At 37.4% G+C, this 24,022-nt stretch overlaps 2 protein-coding genes across 2 annotated transcripts; one reads left to right on the top strand and one right to left on the bottom strand.

The window, feature by feature from the left end:
- Positions 1 to 3,301: 3,301 nt before the first annotated feature.
- On the top strand, positions 3,302 to 5,595 carry LOC149827325 (uncharacterized protein At4g22758-like). Its single transcript, XM_090018645.1, has 3 exons — positions 3,302 to 3,434; positions 3,906 to 4,110; positions 5,402 to 5,595. Exons 1-3 carry the CDS (start codon positions 3,306 to 3,308, stop codon positions 5,551 to 5,553), a joined length of 486 nt encoding a protein of 161 aa, XP_089874771.1. The 5' UTR covers positions 3,302 to 3,305; the 3' UTR covers positions 5,554 to 5,595.
- Positions 5,596 to 6,852: 1,257 nt separating this feature from the next.
- Positions 6,853 to 23,639, bottom strand: LOC149827324 (uncharacterized). Its single transcript, XM_090020290.1, has 7 exons — positions 23,518 to 23,639; positions 20,242 to 20,308; positions 18,159 to 18,205; positions 8,459 to 8,546; positions 7,468 to 7,601; positions 7,266 to 7,364; positions 6,853 to 7,149 (listed from the first exon to the last, which is right to left on the bottom strand). Exons 1-7 carry the CDS (start codon positions 23,563 to 23,565, stop codon positions 7,066 to 7,068), a joined length of 567 nt encoding a protein of 188 aa, XP_089876416.1. The 5' UTR covers positions 23,566 to 23,639; the 3' UTR covers positions 6,853 to 7,065.
- Between the last annotated feature and the right edge of the window lie 383 nt (positions 23,640 to 24,022).

Genomic DNA, 24,022 nt, shown 5'->3' with positions numbered 1-24,022 from the left:
TATTCGTCGTTAAATTTTAGCGATGAATATGTATCTGTCATAAAACCAAATCAGTCCTTATTTAGCGACGGATTAACGGTGGATCATGACATTCGCTAATCTATCACGAATTAGTGATGAAAGTAGTGACAAATCAGTTTTGTCGCTAATTAGCGACCTGAAAATTCCAACAAACGCTATCCATCGCTACGCCGTCGCCAATCTGTCACTAAACAGTTCAACAACAGAATTACGACAGGTTAACGTCGGATAACGTTCGTCGCTAATTAATCCACAGAATTTTTGTAGTGGGATCTTGGATATGAATTTGACCTTGAATAATGTCTTAACGACAACCACAAATTGCAATGTTTGGTCGGGATTTCATGAAAAGCCATTAGGGCTTGGGTGAAATCTGGATCTATTTGATCCAATTTTTTTATTTGAAACTCAATAGACTTACTCAGATTCAATAGAGAGGTCTCATTTATCTAACTTTGTTAGCTTTAATATCAGGTCTACGAGGTTAAAATTACCATATCACGCATTAAAGTAACTTAAACAACATTTCCTCCTCATGATCTATGATATATTATTTTTCTACCATTAAGACTGTAATTGTTCAGGATGCAGGTCAAAGTCAAGACGGAGTTTTGACAAAATGATGGAATTAGAATCCATGCTAATTACTTTTGCAAGGGTAAAGTGATCTTGTTTAGGTATAATTTTGATACAAGTTGGTTTATGGTGTTATTTCCTTAACCCAAGTTGAGAGTTTGGGAGGTATAACAAAAAACATTTGTCGATGTTTAGGGTTAAAATTTTGCAAAAAATATTTAAAATTTTCTCTTTTTTTTTAGTGAAAGGCCAGCTAGGGTTAGGCAGACCCCCAGCAGTTATTATTCAAAGTACCACTGAGGTTTGAACCTGCAACGTCCCACCACAAGGAGACGTGCACTGACAGCTCCTACCAACCATGATGTATATTTGAAAATTTCATATTCCCTATGTTTTTCATCAGAAAATTAAAATTAATAACAAAAATTTCAATTAATAACAAAAAATAAAAAAACTCTATACAAATTCCTGTACAAATTTTTAATTAATTCTCAACTCACATGACAAGAATATCAATTAAAAAAAAAAGTTAGAAAGCATCCAACTTTTTGCACCTGATGCCCTCGCTTCTCCAATACTGGTTCAATGCCATGATGTCATATGTCTGTACGTATACTCGATTTGTCAATATTTCGCTACAAAATGTAGATATAACTATACAGATGTGTCTAGCATGGTTTAATTATCATGTTAAAAGGTTTTATCGCGTTTGATACACCACAAGATTTCATCTTTTTAGATGGTAAAAAAAAAAAAATGAATGACTCACAATTCATGAAGATGAGGATGGTTATAAATGGTGCAAAAGATTCATGTACTTGAACCAACTTGACCACATGAAAATAATAAAAAAACATGTTGTTAAACAGGATCCAAAAGTTAGATTTTGCCTTTAATCCCTGATCATGTACGGACTATGGCATGTCACCATAACATAAACCATTTTGTAGAGTTCTTTCACTGCGCATTCTTCCTTGTTCAGACTAAAAAGTGATATCAGCATTGCCTCTAAGGGGGCGTTTGCATGTTACGGGGTTCGTGGATTTCACTGTCGCGGAAATGGAATCGGACTCCACCATGGGAACCGTATCTACAAAAGAAACTTGTAAAATGGCACGCCTGTCAATGGTTTTATGCAGGAACGCAGGTTTCTGTTGTTTGTGTTGTCACTATGGACTCCATGAAAACACACGCCGGTCAATGTGTTTCCGCGAAAAACAACCCACTTTCCGTGACACACAAACGCCCCCCTCTAAGGGCGCCTAAAGCTTGTATAGGGCTATTGGAAAAGGCAATAATTTATTCTCATTTGCATCTCCCAATTAGGGTAGTTATGTACCAGTTTGTCTTGTTAGTGCAAGCCACTATGATGAGGAGCCAGGATTAGGTGCCCTCACATGGCACACTTTGAGTGTGCCTCTGGACCTGGCTGCCCTCCACCTGCTTTTGGGTTGAGCCAGGATCAGGTGCCATCACATGGCACACTTTGAAGTGCGTTGCTGCACATCTTTGGCTGACAGTCTGTCAGTTGTGGGGCTCAAAAGCAGATGAAGGGCAGCCAAGTAAAGAGGCACACTCAAAGTGTGCCATGTGATGGCATCTGATCCTGGCTCTATTATGAGGCCTATCTTCCAAAATGCTTTAGGGATGGCAGTGGACCTGGGGGGAAACAGGTAGGGATGGCAGTGGAACGGGGGAAAGCGGGGCCCCACCTCGCCCCGTTTGGACCGGGGATGAAGGGTATGAAACGGGGATGGAGGCGGGGACGACGGTTAAAATCCATTCCCGTTCGGAGATGGAGGCGGGGATGGACGTACACTTTTCCCCGTCCCTGCCATGATCCCCGCCTCATCCCCGTCCCCGCCACTTTTCCCCGCAATAGCCCTGCCCTGCCCTGCCCCGCCCCGCCTCATCCCCGTTTGAACCGGGGATGGAGGACATGAAACGGTGATGAAGGCGGGGGTGGAGGTTAAAATCCATTCCTGCCGGGGATGGAGGCGGGGGATGGAGGTTCTAATCTTGAGGCGGGGCGGGGGTGGAGACCTTGTCCCCCGCCCCACTGCCATCCCTAGAAACAGGCCCACGCCCTGCCTCGCCCCATTTGGACTGGGGATGGAGGTGGAGATGAATCCGCAACTAAAGCTTTGAAATGAATATAGGTCTTCGATTATATCATAATTAAAAGTTGAGAAGGAAACGTAAACAAGGATTGCCTTAGATGGATTTTGGCTCAAGATAGTAAATGCTTATGGCTGCCAGAGATATTTTGAAAATAGTGGAATTTGTCATTATATTTTCAAAGGCCGATATATTATGTAAAACAAGCAATATTTTCAAAATATGCTCATGTTGGTAATATTGTATTTTTATCTCCATATTGCTTCAAATAAACAAACTTTCAAGGATTGCTCATGTTGGTAATATTATATTCCCAAGATTTTCCCCTATATTGAGATTTTCTCTATGACAGTATTTGTGACATAGGTTAACAACTGATAGTAGTCAGCTGAGTATGACATAAATTCATACGTAAGATATATTAAAAGGTGATAGTAGTGAATTGGGTATGCCATGAAATCATATGTGAGCCTTCCCAAGAAAAGTTCTGCGGCTAAGTCAACCACAGCCCTTTATATTCATGGTTTTGTGCCAATGTAAAGCAGCACATTCAACCCTCAATATCTCAGCATCTGCTGCTGCTTGGAATCATGAAACAGAAGATGATAACAACCAACACCACCACGCCTAACTTTCCTCCAAAGCCCTTGTTCCATTCTCCAGCCACTGGTCATGAACTCTTGAAATCACCCTTGTCATTCCTCACCAAGAGAAGCAAGGTATTCACAATTTTTATTTGTTCTTTTTTTTCTCACTTCATGAAGTTTCCTATGTTCAGATCTCAGTCATTTCCTTTCCCTGTTTCATGGTATTTCTTCTATTATTGCACTCATTAGGCTTAGAAACATAGTCAGAAATATCGCCAATATTTTGAAAATACTGTGATTTTAATGCGATGTTTACACATTAAAAATGATTTTTTCTAGAAATTTTTTTATATTATTTATATCTTTACAATAGTTATCTACATTTTTATAATTTTATATACACTGATATTTTTACCTAATATGTTTCATGCAATGAGCAAAATGATACAAACTCAAAACCCCTGAAGGACTCAAAACCAATTTTGTTGTTTGTATACAACTTCCAAATTCAGTAGCATCTTGCGTTCCAAATCAACACTCATAACTGAACCAAAGATGACTAGGAAAGAAAACAGCATTGATGTTGGTTTTGGGTGAATGAAGGTTGGAGATAAAGGGAACAGGCTTTTGGTGATGATTTATGTGATGGGCAGTGCTGGTCCCTTGAAGATGGTGGTGAAAGAAGATGGCAAGGTGGGTGATGTGGTGTGTGCTGCTCTTAAGCTCTATGCTCGTGAAGGACGCCTCCCTGCTCTTGGTTCTAAGGCTTCCCAATGTGAACTCCACTGTGCCCACAGCGGATCTGGAGGTAAGCTCAATCGCTCCCTGACAATTCTATTGACTCAATAGCCATAGGATCTGTCACAAAGATACGGGTACCACCCGACTCATGACACGAGTTCAACACATCTTTTGCAAGATAAGACACGAGGACTTTTTTTTTAATCAGTAAAAATTATTTTATTTGATGTTTTAATATTAAAAATGATTTCATATTAGTAAAAATTATTAATAATTATTTAATAATATTAAAATACCATCCATACATGCCGTGTCCCTGTGACATGTCATAGGGTATGTTGGTCCAGTCCACTAATTTTGAGCAAAGAATATCATTTTTTTTTAGTCACCATCCCGGCAGTGTAAAACTCCAGGGTTAGGACCCTCAATTTAACTAACCAGTTTTTATATCAGGGTTGGCAAAACCAAATGACTTGGTCAAGCAGCTAATTTTGAGCCAACATTATTAATTTAGCAAAGCTATGAGCACTCAGTTTTCTTGGTTATATTTAGTCAGAAGAGCAGACAGATTACAGGTTTGGACACCTTAGTCCTCCATGTCTAAACCAACCCTTAGCTGTTGGACCGAGTCATAGAAGTTTCACCCATTAATCAAACTAATGAATACCTAAACAAGATTGGCATGAAGCACTGGACCACGAGAGCAGGTCAGGTCCATGGTCGTTCATCACCAAGATAAACGACACCTGATGCCCACACAAGTATTCATCCATCGAGGGCATAATGGCCGTTCAATTTACAGCCATAGATGCCATCGATCTAGAAAGGCAATGTGGGGCTCATCCACATGAAGTGTATGCAATGAGGTTTTTGGGTGTACTGACACCTGAGATGAACAGAATCAGCCTATAAAGGCACCACACACCTAGCTATGTGGGTCAGCTTGAGGCTTTCCAGTTAAAGAAGGTCAATAGTTCAATACATTGGGTGTGCATCCATTGCCACAAGGACTAAGCCAACAGAAAACTATCCCTGGTGGTCCAAGAGGGGAGTACTCAGAGAGCTTTACACTGCAGACGGCCACAGGTCCACGGTCAATGTGACACCTATCGTCCCCATGAGATGTCCAAACCATGGTTTCTCCACGTTAATTGAAAAGAATAAATAATAATTAGTGCAACCGTTTGTGCCTTGATGGACTCAGGATTATAATAAAGATCCCTGGTCAAGTTTTCTTAATGTCTTCAGACTTGTATTGGGTTCTGGTTTCTGATTAACAATGAAAGAACCATTCCCACATGATATGAAATGATATTTGCCATGTTTGAATCTAACTATTTTGTGGATTTATGTATCAGCTATAGATGAATCCAAAGAGATTGGGGCATGTGGGAGCAGAAGCTTTTTACTGTGCAAGAAAAACCAAGAGAACAATCTAGATGATCCTCACAATGGTTGGCGAGCTCGAAAATCAAGAGCATCTCATCTAGCCAATTGTCTTAGTTTCTGATGGTGGTTCTGCTGCATGTGCGGTTATCCTGAGTTATTTCTGTAATACAATCTAAAGCATAAAGAACATAAAAGCAATATGCGTACTAACAACCGCAGTACTCTGGAATTATACATATATTGATAAACAAAAATGATCATATGTAACACTTTTCTCTTCATCCTACAAATTGCAATAAACTCTTCATATATGATCAACATAAGATGACATCTAATTAAGTCAAAGCATTAAGATATCACCTAAGCATACAAAAGACTAGCACAAATGGAGGTGTCAATGCATGTTCTTTGCCAATTTAGCACACACAAAACAAGCTGAATACAACCTGTTGGCAACAAGACAAACCAGACACGGTCTCAGGCAACGGCATGAAAGACAAGCATATGCAGGTTAGAATCAAGGTTGTGCAAACATTGTCTAAAATGGGCCAACTGCTTCACCGCATTCAAATAAGCAAGTTGGGGCTGGCTCAGGATTATGTTTCAAAACCGGGGATTGATTTGCCTTTTTATTTTCCCAAAAGCTTGTCGCACATATCATGGTAAAAGGATATTTACAATAAACAATAAGAATGTGTCATATAAACCACTGGCTTACTTCACATAGACATGAATAGGCATACGGAACACTATGAACATGCTTCTTACAATATGCAAGCTTTGTAAAATTAGGACATGGGGACACGGCACAAAACTAGGACATATATATATATATATATATATATATATATATATAGAGAGAGAGAGAGAGAGAACCTTAATCTAAAGCAACAAAGCCTGAAAATCTTTAACAATTCTTGAACTCTAAATCTTTCAATGATTAAAAGTATTAAAGAACAAACCATTGGCTTAAAATTCTAGAACGATTTCCATCAAATAACAAAAATAAGCATCCCATTGGATTGAGGTAAAATCATTCACTTATGTGTGTCATACCACCTACCTCCACAATAATCACGTTTGGCTGTGAAAATAAAATAAAATTCTCCATCAATCTGAAAGATACCTGGAAAAACGGCCTTTGCTCAAAAAAAATATTGATCATATATTTTTGCATTTTCAAGCTAAAAGAAGTGCTTTTCTCCAATCTAAAAATACCCTAAACCGAGTTGAACCAGTGACTTAATAATCTAGCAAAACAGTGTATTCAAGTCATAAAGCTTCTCATAGCATATATATGTTCCAGGCATTTCAAATAAAGCATTTTGTAGATATAGTGGCTCGAAGAATCAAACTTAATCTGCAATCATATTCACAAAAGAACCAAAGAGACTGGCAGAAATTCATGTATCAGTTAAAAATTGTTCAATGTCTTCTCCTCTTATTGAGAGTCAATGAATCAAATACAAACAGAGATACTCATACATGCATTTAACCATATTCCACTATATATGAGAAAAAGTCTGGTAGTTCAATTGATCAGAAAGTGTCTCTCTTTGAGTGCCCGAGGTCATACTTGAGCTACATTACATGTGTACAGATGAAACCTTTTCTAAACACACATTCATAAATATCACTTGCTTACTGGTTTCTTGGGGTACTCCCTTGCGCCAAATATGGTGGATCCGATTCTGACATTTGTACTGCTCATTTCAATCTGTAAAGAGCAATGAAGACATCATCAGCTTATGGGTGATTAGCATATGAATAAGTTTGTGCATTTAAACTCTGATTGGTCCAGCATGAATCTTCAGACAATTAAAGTTCCATTACCGCTTGCTCAAAGTCTCCTGACATGCCCATTGACAACTCACACTGCTCCTCTGCAATTCCAAGTGCCTTGCAGACCTCACTCCTGCAGTTAGCCAGAGCCTGCTCCCCACAATGCATAGAAAATAAAGCATGATAAGAAACAATTGCCGGCAAAGTAATCAATGACCAGAATTATGTAATGAATATGATCATAAATCGTCACCCTAAAATTTTCTGGGGTCGATGAGTAGTCAAGCATCCCAATTGTCATTAGACCACAAAATTCAAGGTTTGGACAACCCAGCTTAACATGCTTCACTAGTTCAACACAGCCTGAAGGATCAACACCAGATTTTGCTGCACAGGTAAAATACCAATTACAACCATGTTTGGTATCAATTGTAAGTCAATGCCAAACCACTTAGAATCAAACCAACATGAAAAGCCCACTCTTATGCATCAGTTAGAACAAAAATAATACCTGCTATACCTCACATATGGGGTAAATGAATATTATTCTTTGTATTTTGACCTGTGTTCTGGATTCTTAATTTAATAAATTTATATCTGTATTTTCCAGTTAAGAATTCAATGGATACACCCACAAAAGCATGAGTCAGCAAAAATAGCAAAGATGAATAGGAAACAGTGTCTTTAAACTTTCAACCAAATATAAGTAGAAATTAGACTGTCTCCCCACATATCTTACTATCATTCTAGTAAACGCGCCATGTAAACAGCTAACCAGATAACATTCTTAACATAAAAAATCAATCATGCCCCAACAAATCACATTCTAAATTAGATTTCTTACATTAATATTGATGTGATTAGGACAGCCAACTGTATATATCCAGCCACATATGAACACAAAGATGAGATTTTCCCATTTTAGTTTCATTTTAAAAAATCAACCTCAATGACATAGAAGCTGACAGATCAGTCAGGAGAGAAGGAAATACACACGGGACTCAAAGGAAAAAGAAAATACCAAATGTGGATACATGATATAATAACACAGTTTCCAAACATGTTGCATATTGATGTAGTAATGATGTAATACCTCAATGGCTGAATCAATGGTTGAATTTTATGGATAAGCTTACTCTAGTGACGTTCCTATGTATTCTTGGAAGCAAGAAATTGAAGAGCTGATATCTACAAAAGAAATTGAAATAGCAAAGTTGCATTAAAAAAATAAGATTGTTTCTCACATTGTTCACCACTCGTGTTGACTTGGACCAAAACCTTTAAAGGCTTCCTTCCCAAGTTTCCAACTGCACGATCTAGATGATTTGCAATCTGGGAACCCAAGCAAAGGGGAAAAAATACTGTATAAGTAGGAAAGAAACATAATAAAGCAATGAAAACTATTTGTAGATGGGTAGGCCAGCTCCAAATTCCAGACTTTCAATATAAAAAAAATATAAGGATATGATTGGCATACCCAAGTCAGATAACTAGACACAAAAATTACAAGATAAATGAAAAAAGGAGAGTTGTGTGACATTTGTCCACAAACAGAAGCAAGAAACTCCTTGAAAGACACCATTAATGTCTCTCAACATGCTTGTGACCATGAACACTACAAGAACTAGAACTAGATTCACATAATGCATCTTTTAAATCTTGGTGTTTGGGGAAGGATGAAGACAACACATATCATGGTAAGAGCAATAGCCTTAATAAATGAGAGGATGGAGAGGGATCTTGATGCAGAGCAGGTCCGGGACGTCCACGAGCACAGACAGTACAGGCCGGGATGCCCCAGATCAAGCAGCACTCAAGAGTGGTCCCGGGTTCGAGAACCGGACCCGAGACCCAGACCCGGATCCAAACTGAAGCCCTTTAAATAAACTGCCTAGGGTTTCGTGAGAAGGGAGAGAAGTTTCAGAAAGCACAGCCGCAGTTTTCCTTTTTTGAGCAGTTTTCTTTTTCTTATTTCTTTATTATTTTCCTTTACAGACGCCTATTGATGTTATACCTTTTTTTTTTGTTTATTGCTTCCTTTCCAATCACTGTCAGTCATTCTCATATTAGTTAATGGTTTCTTCTTTTCCTATAAGCATTGTCAGTCTTTTAATAACACGTTACTCAGGCCCATTGATCAGAGTTTTTGATTCACTGTGTGATTGAGTTACGGCGTGCTGAACCACCGTGCATTGGGTAATCAGCATCAATGATAACCCCTCCCCTCAGCGTAGCTGCGTCGACTCCCTTACTGCATCAAGGCGGGTCGGCGTGGTCCCCATTAACGTGAAGTTGTGATCTGTTTTCGCCGCATCAAAGCGAGGCACCCATTAACGTGAAGCTGTGATCTGTTTTTGCCGCATCAAAGCAAGGCACCCATTAACGTGAAGCTGTGATCTGTTTTCGCTGCATCAGATCTTATCAAATTCATTTTAACAAACATATCATTCCCATCTCATATAACTCAATTAATATGCATTGCCTTACCACAGTTGGTCTGAGCACCCAAGATCTTATACAGTCTTGTCACTTCTAGACCATCTGATTATCCAGATCCAGGGACCCAATCACCACATTTGACCAGCACCATCCGACCAATTCCAGGCCTTGGAAAGAATGATCACAGCAGTGTCAAGAGATCTTTTTGGCAATACCACCAATGGCATTTCTGAGGCCACTGCTAGGTCCCCATGGTGGTGGAAACATCCCTTGCTATGCTACATCACCAATGTCATTTCTTTGCCATCACCATGGACAGAAAAAGAACAGCCAAACATATGGTTTCTTATAATTTTGTATTTCCACCCCTTCTCAGGAATCAGGTGGCCAAAAGATTGCAGATGGTGTCACTAGGAAAGGACATCAGCATCCATACAATTCCACCCACCCTCTACGCAAAAAATATGCATGATGCTCAAAAACCCATGTTTTCTATTTCAATCCAATTGCTTCCCAGTAATAAAGTAGGGGTCTTATGCTCAAGATATTGGATGAGAAACAATAGATGGCTCTGTCAAATAAGGATTACATAACTGCTACCCAGTGTTGTGAAAAACGTTGAGGCGTAGCGAGTAGCTCCACCAAAATCTGAGGGAGGCATAAGCCTCAAAAAAAAATTTAAACTTAAAAAGACTATGAGATTAACATGTAAAAGTAACATTAATGCAACAACTTGATCTATTGAAGTATCTAAGAAATAAAATATGAGCATTCATTCAATAAAAAACTAACATTAACAACAAAATGCATATTAGTACTAACAATATCACGTCATAATTAGAAAATGCATGTTAACATTAACAACCAAATGTTAATGTATGTGTCCAAAACACTTCAAAATGAGAGTATTAACATTCACAATTACAACTAAAAGACCCAAAAAACATATAAATGGCCAATAGCTCTATGATATGAATTAAGGCCTAGGCTCTTCTTGTGTCTCGTCATCATCAATATCTAAGTTTTCAATATCATCATCTGAAGAATCCATATAAATATGTTCTCTTTCATCTTTATTCTCTGACTCTTCATCATCTACACTTTCTTCATCCACGTCCTCAGTTACTTCTTTTGCTTTTCTTTTTCCTTCAAAAAAAATCATGTATTAAATATTTATGTTATGTAATTAAAAAAATACATTTATATTCATAGCTAGGTAAAAGGAATATAACTTTACCTCGATCTCTTCAAGACCTGTCTTGCCTAAAACCACTTTGTTAAACATGAGGTGGAGTGACTTTTTCAATAGGCACATGCTCAATGGCATTTATGTCGAAGTTCGGATCCAACCATGAATCCTCCAACCAATTGGGATCACTTGGCAATACTGGATCTTCATTATCCACAATCCACTCATCGTCTGAGTCTATATGATCTAGACATATAGGGTCTTTGGTAGCCCTCCTTCTCATATTTCTCTCTCTTAATTTCATATTGTACATTACAAAAACCAATGCATTCATCTTCTCTTGTTCAAGTTTATTCTTTCGTTTTGTATGCACCTATAATTTCAAATCATTGATAATCAATTATAAGATAATTAAACTTATAAAAATGTATTTCAAAAATAAAATACAAAGTCATAAACCAATGAGAAAGTACTCAAATTCCTCTCATAGCTTGATGCACAGCACGTCAAACTTAGAATTCGAATTGCAAAATTCATAACCTCAGGATTTTTGTGCCCAAATGAACTCCACCAATCAGCTGTATTCAAATAAAATAATAAAAAATTGATAAAAACATTAAGAATGTCATATATAACAAAAACATAAAAAAATATTGACAAATAACAATATAATTGCAAACTTATCAGGACTTTTTAATTTTCTTGTTGTAACAATTGCCTCTCTACCAAACAACCCCTTTGTTTTTTTAAATGCATCGATTTGTGTTGTAATTTTCAACCAAATATTTGCATCAGCAACCAATTTTTCAACACAATCATAAAAGTCACTCATAACTTCTCCATCCGGGTTGAAGTTGTCAGCATAATGAAAAATGTAGACTTAAATAATAAGCAGTTGCATGCAAAGACTTATGAAGTTGCAAGTCCCATCGTCTATCAATGATATCCCAAATAGGTTTATATTTTCTTTCAACCTTGTCAAGGTTTGAAGCAATTTCCTCCTTCACTCTATCAATTGCCTCATACAAAAATCCTATAGCAGGTTCGTCTGCATCAACTCGTCGCAACACTTTCACGAGAGGCAGTGTAACTTTAATTGCATATGATATGGCAGCACAAAACTTATGATCATTAAGAACAATATAAGAAATGTTCTTAGCATCAGATTTCTTATAGTAATTAGATGATCTAAAATTCAAAGATAAGAACATCGACTTTAACTCTTTCTTATAACATCCAATACTATGAATTGTAAGATATATTGTGGCAAAATGAGTGACAGTTGAACATAGAAGTTCTTTCTTCTTTATGAATTTTCTCATTAAATTTAATACCCATGCACTATAAATGTATCGTGTAATTTTTATTGCCTTTTTCATTGTATCTTTAAAAATTGATATCTTTTTAATATCTTCTAACATAAGATTCAAGCAATGCGCTGCACATGGTATCCAAAAACAAGTTTTTCCTGTTGTTAACATATTTCCAGTTGCCACATAATTTGGTGCATTATCTGTAATAAATTGCACCATATTACTTTCACTAACTTCTTCAAACAACTTACATAAATTTGCACCAGTTTTTTCCATGTCACTGATGTCAACAGACTTCAAAAATATTGTCTCAGATGAGTTGTTCACAAGAAAATTAATTAAGTTTCTTCCTTTTCCATCTGTCCAACCATCTGCCATAATGCTGCAACCAACCTTTGGCCATTCCTTTTTGAACTCTTTTAAAATTTCATGAGTACAATCTACCTCGTCCTTCAAAATCCATGTTCTGATTTCGTGATAAGAAGACAGTTTGAACCCTCGCCCATAATTTGCAATAGCTTCTACCATTGTACCAAAATATGGGTTGTTGCAAAGATTAAATGATAAGGCATTTGCATAAAAAAATCTACCAATGGCACGACATACATTTTTTCTTTCATCCTTTTCTAAAGCAGTGTTTATTGTGGTTTGTCGTACTCTTTGTTCACAAAAAGGTCTATAGGACCACCTGTGCTTGTTTTTGCATCACTATATGATCCAAAATAAACACTTCTTGATGATCTACTAGTTGGATATCGGGAGAAGTGTTTGTTTTGGATCATCAATAGACGATAATGTGAATAAAGAAACTAGTGGATCATGTAGTGATGCAAAAACAAGCAAGGTGGTCCTATGGACCTTTTTGTGAACAAAGAAGCATGACAAACCACAAGAAACACTGCTTTAAAAAAGGATGAAAAAAAAATATATGTCGTGCCATTGGTAGATTTTTTTATGCAAATGCCTTATCATTTAATCTTTTCAACAATCCATATTTTGGTGCAATGGTAGAAGCTATTGCAAATTATGGGAGATGGTTCAAACCGCCTTCTTATCATGAGATCAGAACGTGGATTTTGAAAGACGAGGTAGATTGTACTCATGAAATTTTAAAAGAGTTCAAAAAAGAATGACCAAAGGTTGGTTGAAGCATTATGGCAGATGGTTGGACAGATGAAAAATGAAGAAACTTAATTAATTTTCTTATGAACAACTCATCTGAGACATTATTTTTGAAGTCCGTTGACATCAGCGACATGGAAAAAACTGGTGCAAATTTGTGTAAGTTGTTTGAAGAAGTTGTTAAAGAAGTTAGTGAAAGTAATATGGTGCAATTCATTACAGATAATGCACCAAATTATGTGGCAGTTGGAAATATGTTAACAACAGGAAAAACATGTTTTTGGACACCATGTGCAGCGCATTGCTTGGATCTTATGTTAGAAGATATTGGAAAGATATCAATTTTTAAAGATACAGTGGAAAAGACAATAAAAATTACAATATACATTTATAGTCATGCATGGGTATTAAATTTAATGAGAAAATTTACAAAGAAGAAAGAACTTCTACGTTCAGTTGTCACTCGTTTTGCCACAATATATCTTACACTTCATAGTATTGGATGTTATAAGAAAGAGTTAAAGTCGATGTTCTTATCTTCAAAATTTAGATCATCTAATTACTATAAGAAATCTGATGCTAAGAGCATTTCTTATATTGTTCTTAATGATCATAAGTTTTGGGTTGCCATATCATATGCAATTAAAGCTACACTGCCTCTCGTGAAAGTGTTGCGACGAGTTGATGCAGATGAACCTGCTATGGAATTTTTGTATGAGGCAATGGATAGAGCGAAGGAGGAAATTGCTTCAAACCTTGACAAGGTTGAAAGAAAATATAAACCTATTTGGGATATCATTGATAGACGATGGGACTTGCAACTTCATAAGTCTTTGCATGCAACTGCCTATTATTTAAATCCACATTTTTATCATGCTGACAACTTCAACCCGGATGAAGAAGTTGTGAGTGACTTTTATGATTGTGTTGAAAAATTGGTTTATGATGCAAATATTCGGTTGAAAATTACAACACAAATCAATGCATTTAAAAAGGCAAAGAGGTTGTTTGGTAGAGAGGCAGTTGTTACAACAAGAAAATTAAAAAGTCCTAATAAGTTTGCAATTATATTGTTATTTGTCAATATTTTTTTATGTTTTTGTTAATTATGGCATTCTTAATGTTTTTATCAATTTTTTATTATTTTATTTGAATGCAACTGATTGGTGGAGTTCATTTGAGCAAGAAAATCTTGAGTTGATGAATTTTGCAATTCGAATTCTAAGTTTGACGTGCGCATCGGGCTGTGAGAGGAATTTGAGTACTTTCTCATTGGTTTGTGACTTTGTATTTTATTTTTGAAATACATTTTTATAAGTTTAATTATCTTATAATTGATTATCAATGATTTGAAATTATAGGTGTATACAAAACGAATGAATAAACTTGAACAAGAGAAGATGAATGCATTGGTTTTTGTAATGTACAATATGAAATTAAGAGAGGAATATGAGGAGGAGGGCTACCAAAGACCCTATATGTCTAGATCATATAGACTCAGACGATGAGTGGATTGTGGAGAAGGAAGATCCAGTGTTGCCAAGTGATCCCAATTGGTTGAAGGATTCATGGTTGGATCTGAACTTCGACATAAATGCCATTGAGCATGTGCCTATTGAAAAAGTCACTTCATCTCATGTTTCACAAAGTGGTTCTAGGCAAGACAGGTCTTCATGAGATCAAGGTAAAGTTATATTCCTTTTACCTAGCTATGAATATAAATTTATTTTTTTAATTACATAACATAAATATTTAATACATGATTTTTTATTGAAGGAAAAAGAAAATCAAAAGAAGTAAATGAGGATGTGGATGAAGAAAGTGTAGATGATGAAGAGTCAGAAAATGAAGATGAAGGAGAACCTATTTATATGGATTCTTCAGATGATGATATTGAAGACTTAAATATTGATGATGACGAGACACAAGAAGAGCCTATACCCTAATTCATATCATAGAGCTATTGACCATTTATATGTTTTTTGGGTCTTTCAGTTGTAATTGTGAATGTTAACACTCTCATTTCGAAGAGTTCTGGACAAATACATTAACATTTGGTTGTTAATGTTAACATGCATTTTCTAATTATGACATGATGTTGTTAGTGCTAATATGCATTTTGTTGTTAATGTTAGTTTTTTATTGAATGAATGCTCATATTTTATTTCTTAGATACTTACATAGATCAAGTTGTTGCATTAATGTTATTTTTACATGTTAATCTCATAGTCTTTTTAAGTTTAAAAAAAAAATTGAGGCTTACGGTTTGCGCCTTGAGGCTTACGCCTCGCCTCAGATTTAGGTGGAGCGCCTCGCTACGCCTCAACGCTTTTCACAACACTGGTCTATACTCTAGATATATACTGACCAGTCATAAGAAAACTACACACACATGTATAGGTAAACCACCAATGTCTAGCAATATAGCAAAAATCTTTGGGTGCATCATCTTTGGAGGAAGAAAGAAATGTTATTTTCAACCATAAAGAAGTTTGTCAATGACTTAATCCTTCAGCTTCAATTACCTAGATGGTCGATGTAAACCTACTCTTGCAAACAGCCATAGAAAAAGTGTTGTAAGTTGTAACATCTATAAGTGTAGATATTCATTATGATTATGCATGATCAGACGTAAGAGAGTAGTGTGTCAGTCTAAGCATTTCATTTGCGTATGATCTTTTGAAACCAGCATCCAATTCTCCCATCCATCATCATCTGCACATGATAACATTTTAATCAGGTTATTGATTGTGAAGGTATTCAGTATGCATCTACAGTTGATTGGTGAACTATGTCACATGGGTACGGGTATGTAGGGTACAACACGGCAATTTAAAAAATTGTGGGTATGGGGACAATGCTCTCTCTCTCTCTCTCTCTCTATATATATATATATATATATATATATATATATATTAGACTTTGGATCGGGATGGATCCAATCCATAGTGTATATATACATATATGAGAGGATGATATTTTGGGGAGATTTGGGGGGCGGGTGTGGACAATTTTTTTTTAAAAGAGGAGGGGGATGCTTGATATTTTGGTTTATAAAATAAAATGCAAAAGGAGAGGGTTTGGGGGCTTGTGACGTCTCTCTCTCTCTCTCTCTCTCTCTCTCTCTCTCTCTCTCTCTCTCTCTCTCTCTCTCTCTCTCTCTCTCTCTCTCTCTCTCTCTCTCTCTCTCACACACACACACACCTTTGACAGAAGAAGAAGAAGGAAACCTAGGTATGCCTCTCTCTCTCTCATTTTTTTATCAAATAAAAACGAGTTTCAAAAACTGGGTTTTGGGTTGGGTCATAGTTGGACCCGATCCAAATGACCCACAACGTAGCCGTATCAACACTGCCCACGGGTACGGTAGGTCAACTGCCATGTCTATGTTACATAGTTGGTGAAGGGATTAAGTATGCCTTTACATATATATCAAAGGATTAAGAATAGAAGAGGCGCATAAGAGAAAGAAGAAGACGAAGTCACTAACCATATGCCGAATAGGGAAAACACCCATTAAAAATTATTCTGGGGTCGCACAATCACATATTTTATAGGAGAACCCCCATTGGGGTTAATACAATTTAGACCCTTTTTACACACTCATGAATGGCATCAACTATTAAGTTATTAACCAAATGTTACAACAGTGCCACTTATAGGAGGCTTGGAGGCCAATGTCAATAATAGGTGTATGTGACTCATATGCAGCAATAACCCCCCCCCCCCCATGAGATGTCAAGTCTCATTTGTCCTTGTCATATAGGTAAAATTTGTGATTGGATTCTACCATGAATGACTTGTATGCCCTTTTATCCCTTGAAAATATCACACCAAATCTGCCACCATACAAGGAAAATCTCCTGACACCATGCTTGCCTCCAGCTTTTGCCTTCTCCTGGCAGACATCCTAGAAGATAGAAACTTGGCCAAGAACCACAATGGTTTCTAGTTCAAGCTACTGCTGTTAAAGGGACAGAATTATGGCTTCTTGAAAGAACTGCACATAGTAACTATGAAATTGTGATTCTGAGTAGAGTTTTCAGAGTCCTTGTTTGATTACCATAACATTTCAAAGAATTAAGAGAGACAAGTTCATACAAGATCCTATATTCCATGAGGAAAAACCAAAACTGAAACTGAAATTTTTGGATGGGTAGTTGGATAATTAAGTAGCTCATGTCCATATTATGAAGTCTAGTGGGAGGATCAACAATCTCAAGAAACAGCTCCAGTAGTCAAATATAAGGCCTAGCAAATGTTAGATAAAATAATGCTGGTTAATGCTTATAAATCAGAAACATTCAACTTCATGCTAGTAACCACATGGAGGGTTTAAGGTCTCAATAGGGCTTGCTCTTGGAGCCACCTTTGCCCACCTGAATAGACATGACAACATATGTATGTAATAACAATCAATTTTTTCTACGTTGCCAGAAACTATATCACTATCATTTCTTGGGGTGGTAGATTCTTCTACATGGTTGCTTCCATTTCCGTTAACTTCCAAAGCAAGCAAATGAAAACATGGAACAAAGGACATAAAGTTTATTTTTGGAACATAACATCAGCTCAGACATGCCATTCCTAAAGATAGGATCAAAACTCCAGCACGCTTTTTGAGAAGATGTGTATTGAATAAAAGCATGTTTGAAGACCCTAACATGTAGCTTATGTTGACATAAACCAAACAGAAAAACATAAACAAACAAATTAAAAAACTTTGGTTGCTACATGATAAGATATGTGAGGGACTTCCAAAGAAGAACATCAAAAAGGCATATTACTGACAAAAGGCACTAGAAGAGAAAATAAACGAATAAAATCAACATTACATGCCGAACCCAGAGCCAGCAAAGAATATGGATAGTAAATAAGTACCTTTTCATCATCCACGCTTTCAACCATTTCAAGATTAGGGACAGAAGCTGCATGAAGGATTATATATGATCAGCTAAATTCAAAAATCGTTCAGGCATGAAAGATATAATGTATCAGATCGGCTTCTTCAAGCCTAATGGTTAATGTGATAATCAAACATTGATTAAAGGGTTCAAATACCAACAAAAGAAAATATGATATATCAAATGATGTAATCTTAACAAACAGAAATAAAAAAAATGTAGAGGCATTATGCAAAAACCTGGCAACAAGGACTGAAAAATGCATTAATGAATAGAGCATGATTGCACAAATGCGATAACAGATGCAATGAAAGATATCCCCAGGCCATAGTGACCGATATTTGAAAAATATTGTGATATTATCGATATTTCAAGGTCAGCCAATATTGTAATTTTAAAAATATCAGCAAAACTGAAAATATTATGATATTTTCCCAAGATATTCCCAATATTTAAAAACAAACATTTTTTTATATTTTAAGTATTTTTTTGTTTCTTTTGTCTTTTAATTTTTTTCTAATTGTTTGTGTATATTTTTGCAAGAAAAATACGATAAAACCTATGATTTCTCATCTTTTTCTTATTCATTATATTTTTCAAAATTTTAAAATTCATATATTTTCCCAAGATTTTTCCAAAAAAAACACTCCCAAAAAGCCTTGCCGAGAAATTGCAAACAGCAATATCGGTGACTATGCCCTAGATATTAAATACTAGTTTTCTTCATAACCATCAATAACTTCTTGATGCAACAGCCTGACTTTCATTTATGTAGCCTCAAGCTGGACCTCCTACAATCCAAGCAGGTAAAGGAAAGAAAAAGTGGGTATTCATAAATCGTTATCACTATCAACAAAAAGGGCTGCAAATCAGACATTCTGAGGTGTTGATTATTCTTTCAAATGTGCACATGCAAAATCAGTTGAGCAACAAAGTGATAGAGTGAAGTAAAATGTTGTTGGTCTCACATTAACAGATAAAAAGAATCTGATATTTCACTAAACAATTGTTTACTGCTGATTATATCCATGGCTTGCCAGCCACACCCATGGTTTGTCCCAAACATGTGCCATGTGTCCATGTGACACAGGTTGCAAGAACATATGAGGCATGTTCCTAAATGAGGGGATCTTCTTAAATGCATGTAGACATGGCTCAAAAAGTTACTACTAGAAAGTTTGTGAAACTATGGAGGTTCCTTCTACACAAGTAATCCAACATTGAGTATTTAAGAAAGAAAAAAGAAATTCAAGAATTTGAAAAACAAAAAACTGAAAAAAGAAACTGGAATTCATGGAAGGATTCCCATGATATTCAATCCTTTGGAAGTTCTCACTAATCTAAGAGCATAAGGGGCTCTCGTGGATGGAGATATTTTGGGTAAGCCTCAAGGGAAAATCAGTGTATGCTTATAAGTTTAGACAATTGTATTGTCTAACATATACTTATTGTATACATGTAATCAGGTATTAGCAACAAAGTATGTGGCCTTTTTCAAGGTTATGATTTATATATCATGAATTATTGATGATTATGTTTATCACTACTAAAGTTTTCTATGACCATTTTTTCTTCATTTTAGCCCCAATATTAGCATTGATTTCATCACTTCCATGTTGCAAGTCCCTACTTATAGTCTTATACAAGTTGCTATAACAAGACAAGTCTCCAAGTTTCTACTTATCTTTTCTCAATTATATTGCAACTCAATTCAATTTTGTGCAGTTTTCCATACCTCACAATATTCCCTTTAATTTTTATTAAAGAAATGTATGCTTATGCTCAGGTCATGGCTCACACCTTCCCTTCTCCGTCCAAAAAACTTCAACCCTGACACTTTTTTATAACATTGTGATCCTAGTACAGAATCATGTATCTGATAGAATCCATACATGAAGTAGCGTGCACTATCTCATACGCATCTCTGCTTGAACACCCTACCTTAAATTCCACCATGCATGTTCATACACTATTATGGTCCATGATCTATATTGTATAAAGAAAACATAATTCACAAAATTCAACCAATGTCTATCTCAAGATGTTCACAAGAGCTATACCAAGAAGGGATTTCACTTTGTTGCTCTGCAAGTGTCCAATAAAATGCCACCCAATGTTGTCAGGAAGCTGCAAAATTCACCATAAACAAAACAAAAATAAAATAAATATTAGGCAAGTTGAAACTTCAAACGAAAAATGAAAAAATACTCTTGAAGGAACGCAAATTCTAAGGCCGATCATCCTAGGATCAGTGAAGGAAAATGTAAGCATTTAAGATTACAAAAAGCCTTAAATATAATCATTCATTAATTATTCCATGAGAAATTGCATGATTGTGGACTTGGTGCATTCGTTGACGGTGTATACCTGTTTGTCATCATTTCAGATATTCTTTAGAAGTTAACATCCACCATCATATGTCCTTATATAAGCACACTCTTCTTTCTATAAGTACCACCTTCACACCCTAGAACATGCATTTTGCATGTGTTCATTATTTAATTAGAGGATTCTGAACCACAATACTTCAATTCCAAAAGACCTGAGTTCACCACTAATCAAGTACAGGTCTAGCAGGTTGGTCTAGATTAAAATAACCATGCCTATCTTTTCAGATAAGAGAGATGGTATCATAGAGATGGTCCAAGGAGAAGGCACTATGGGGTTCAGATTAAGCACCAAGGAACTCAAATTAATCAGGGGATCTCATTCTTTATTAAGGGAAAAGTTGTGGTCAATAATGTGAATGGACACATAAGTATAACAGATAGGAACCATGAGCACAACACACACATGCAAGCACGTGTGTGCACACATACACATGGTGGCTGGGATAGGATTTGTGATTGTCCATGTGCGCTTGCACACTAGTTTGTGCCTACACACACACAAGGATGTAAACATGCTCTCATTTGCAAGTGTAGGTTCTAGTTCAAGGATGCAAGTTGCTAAACATGTGTTGGATGTACATTTTTTATGTTACCCGTGTTACCATGTACAACCAACAAAAGCTAAAGTTTTTCCATACAGAAAGAGGAACGTACTTTTCCGTTGTGATTGAAGCCTCTAAAGTAGTTCTCATGCCACTTAAGTTCAATAAACTATTTTCTACTCTCAGATTCTAATACAAAGATCTCAAACCTTCCAATTGCCATGAACATAAACTCTAATATTTCATGAGTACTTATTGCATGTTACTATTATTATGACAATCTGAGATACATATCTCATCAGTTTCTGAAAAATTATTCTTGGTTTCTTCATTCTTTTTCCTTATTTGACATTTCATGTATGACACAATCTCTTGTTGGATTGTTTAAACTTGACTAAAGGCTGTGATAATTATTGTGCTCATGTAACTATGCTAGTTTCCAATTGGCATAGGTAAAAGTACATTAGCATTCCATGCAAATGCCATGCCCAGCAAGAAGAAGTGAATTCAATTACAAGATTTTTTTTGCAAATAGTAATTTTTTGTACTGAAACGAATAGTAAATGCATTTTCAGAAACAGGTAAATTTTGCACATACCAAAACCATTTTTTTAAGGATATGTGGCAACAAAAACAAGCGATAATTGCTGTATGCAACAACTTCTTTCTACATTAGATAAGCTTCGGATTATGGATAGCCATTTCAAGCTCGATGCACCTACATCTGATACCAAACCAAATAAATTTCTTCAATAGGTGCCACTAGTTTTAAAATAGTGTTCAAAGCCCTCACATCCAAGCACAATTCAGAACCACCACCATGAAAGACCGGTGCTAAGGTTAATACCAAATCCAGAATAGGTCACCACATTGTGTTTGTTTCTGCATCATACTGAAAACCAACAAGCACCAACATGCATTTTCAGTTACAGCAACCACTCCAAAAATGTGGGCCTTTATCCATTCCTAGTGAAGTATAAAACCGACTACTTTGCAGTTCCCAACCACAAGAGATTTTAACAAAGCCTAAATTTTCAAGGGCTTCCTTCCTAAATGCATCAATCATCATAAAAACAAACATCGAAACTCACAAGGGAATCTTCGTGAGCAGAAAACTAGTAACCCTCACTCTAATCAACTTCTCCTCTTAAACATCACACCTAAATGGTCACAACTTTAAAACAGAAAAAGGGGTAATCTCCCTTAATCCCTCAAACCAATAGAAACCGACATCAAAACTCACAGAAAAAGTTGGTGACCCAGAAAACTAAGAATCTCCACTTCCTAATTTTTGAAAGACCACTTCCTAATCAACTTATTCCATTGAATGTTCACAACTCCAAAACCGAAAAAGGGGTTATCTCCATGGACCCTCAAACCAAAAGGGGTTATCTCCATGGAATCCCTCAAACCAATACATGCTGGACTTTTTGGAGAGGGTCTAACCGGATGTGATCCGGTTTGACACAGGACACACCAAAAGACAAAGAATGAGAGTGGGAAGGGCTGTTACGTGAATGTGAAGGGTTCACATTCAATATATGAATGTGAAGGGTTCACATGCATGTCACCCCCACTCTCCTCCCACTATATATAGAGATCTATAGCAGCTTCATGAGTACTACCAAGGTGATCTCTCTCACATTGGGTCCAAGGGTCCGGATTACCTTTTGACCTGACCGCATGGGCTCATCGAGAGTGTCGATAGGCTGAGGAGAACGCCGGCCACCCACGTTTATGTAAGCTTTGATCGGAGTGACAATGGCAACTTTCGGTAATTAGTGCTCTTTTGGTTTTATGCCAACATTGGATTATGAGCCCACGAGTCTCCACGCTACCACTGCGTGTGTGGGTGCACCGACAGTCAGTCCGTACTCGTCGAAATACGAGTTTTCGGCCGGGGTTTTTGGAGCCCGCACAAGGTTTTCCCTTCTCACCACCGTAGTCGTCCATAGCCACCATCGGGAGGTCGGGTGAGGCCCTGTCGAGCGACGGCTGGCCTTTGCTGGCTGGCCATTGTCGGCGGCTTCCAAGGCTGGTCGCAGGTGGTGGCTGCAGGAGCAACCACAATCAATCAGCACCCGACCGCCAGGCCAGTTGCCATCGATGGCTGGATGGCGATGGTCGGCAGCGACTGCCGCCTAAGGCCGACCATCGTCGTTGATGGTGGTGGCCGGCCGCGGGTGGCGGCCACCTGTGTTAGCAATCGATGGTTGGGGTGCCAGCCCCATCCAAATTCCACTGTAGCCACCGGCGAACGCCTCATATCGTCGATGACTGGTCGTCGGAGGCTTGACGTCTCCAATGGCGCCTAAGGCCGGTCGCCGTTGGCGTTCGCCGTTGGCGTTCGCCGTTGGCGTTCGCCTACGACAGTGGTCGAATGAGAAGTGGAGGAGAATGATACCTTGAGAAACCAAAATTGTTTTGATTTGAGGTTTGAAGTCCTTTCCATTACCGACCTTCGCCGATGGCTGGACACCGGAGGGAGACCGTCACCGACGGCATATGGGTCTGGCCGCCAGTGGCGGTAGTCGAAGGTGGAAGATGATATAGGGGGGCAGAACCTGACGTTTCACTTTCATTTCTTGAAAGTGAAACATCGGGTTTTCACTGTAGCATTTAAGCTAAAGTGAAAAACCCGATCCAGTCCAGACCCGAATCCGTTATCCATTTTTTCGAGTGGCCTGAGTCTCAGTCGACCCAGTGAATCTGATCTTGGACCCGGACCCGTTAGGGGTCCTAGGTGGACTAGATCCACGCCCGTCCCGATCTGGACCCAGACCCAATAGGTGGGTTCTGGGTGGATCGGTTCAGGGACCCAACCTGGCAGGGACTCGATCCAACCTGGACCCATTGTCGGGACTGAGTGGATCGGGTCTGACCTCGATCCGATTCAGGATCTGAATCCA

The sequence above is a fragment of the Nuphar pumila genome, chromosome 10, assembly GCF_984573655.1.
Source record: "Nuphar pumila chromosome 10, dmNupPumi1.hap1.1, whole genome shotgun sequence".
NCBI lineage: Eukaryota > Viridiplantae > Streptophyta > Magnoliopsida > Nymphaeales > Nymphaeaceae > Nuphar > Nuphar pumila.
The sequence above is the reverse complement of the archived record's forward strand: the minus strand, read 5'-3'. Positions and strand labels throughout refer to the sequence as shown.

What these genes read in the sequence shown, in the direction of transcription:
- LOC149827324 (XM_090020290.1), bottom strand. Translation starts at nt 23,565, where the DNA reads ATGGAAAGGACTTCAAACCTCAAATCAAAACAATTTTGGTTTCTCAAG. An exon ending in CGACCCCAGAAAATTTTAGG is followed by an intron (nt 7,365 to 7,467) that starts GTGACGATTTAT and finishes TGTGGGGAGCAG; the next exon opens with GCTCTGGCTAACTGCAGGAG. An exon ending in CAGGAGACTTTGAGCAAGCG is followed by an intron (nt 7,150 to 7,265) that starts GTAATGGAACTT and finishes TGCTCTTTACAG; the next exon opens with ATTGAAATGAGCAGTACAAA.
- LOC149827325 (XM_090018645.1), top strand. Translation starts at nt 3,306, where the DNA reads ATGAAACAGAAGATGATAACAACCAACACCACCACGCCTAACTTTCCT. An exon ending in TCCTCACCAAGAGAAGCAAG is followed by an intron (nt 3,435 to 3,905) that starts GTATTCACAATT and finishes GGGTGAATGAAG; the next exon opens with GTTGGAGATAAAGGGAACAG. An exon ending in TGCCCACAGCGGATCTGGAG is followed by an intron (nt 4,111 to 5,401) that starts GTAAGCTCAATC and finishes TTTATGTATCAG; the next exon opens with CTATAGATGAATCCAAAGAG.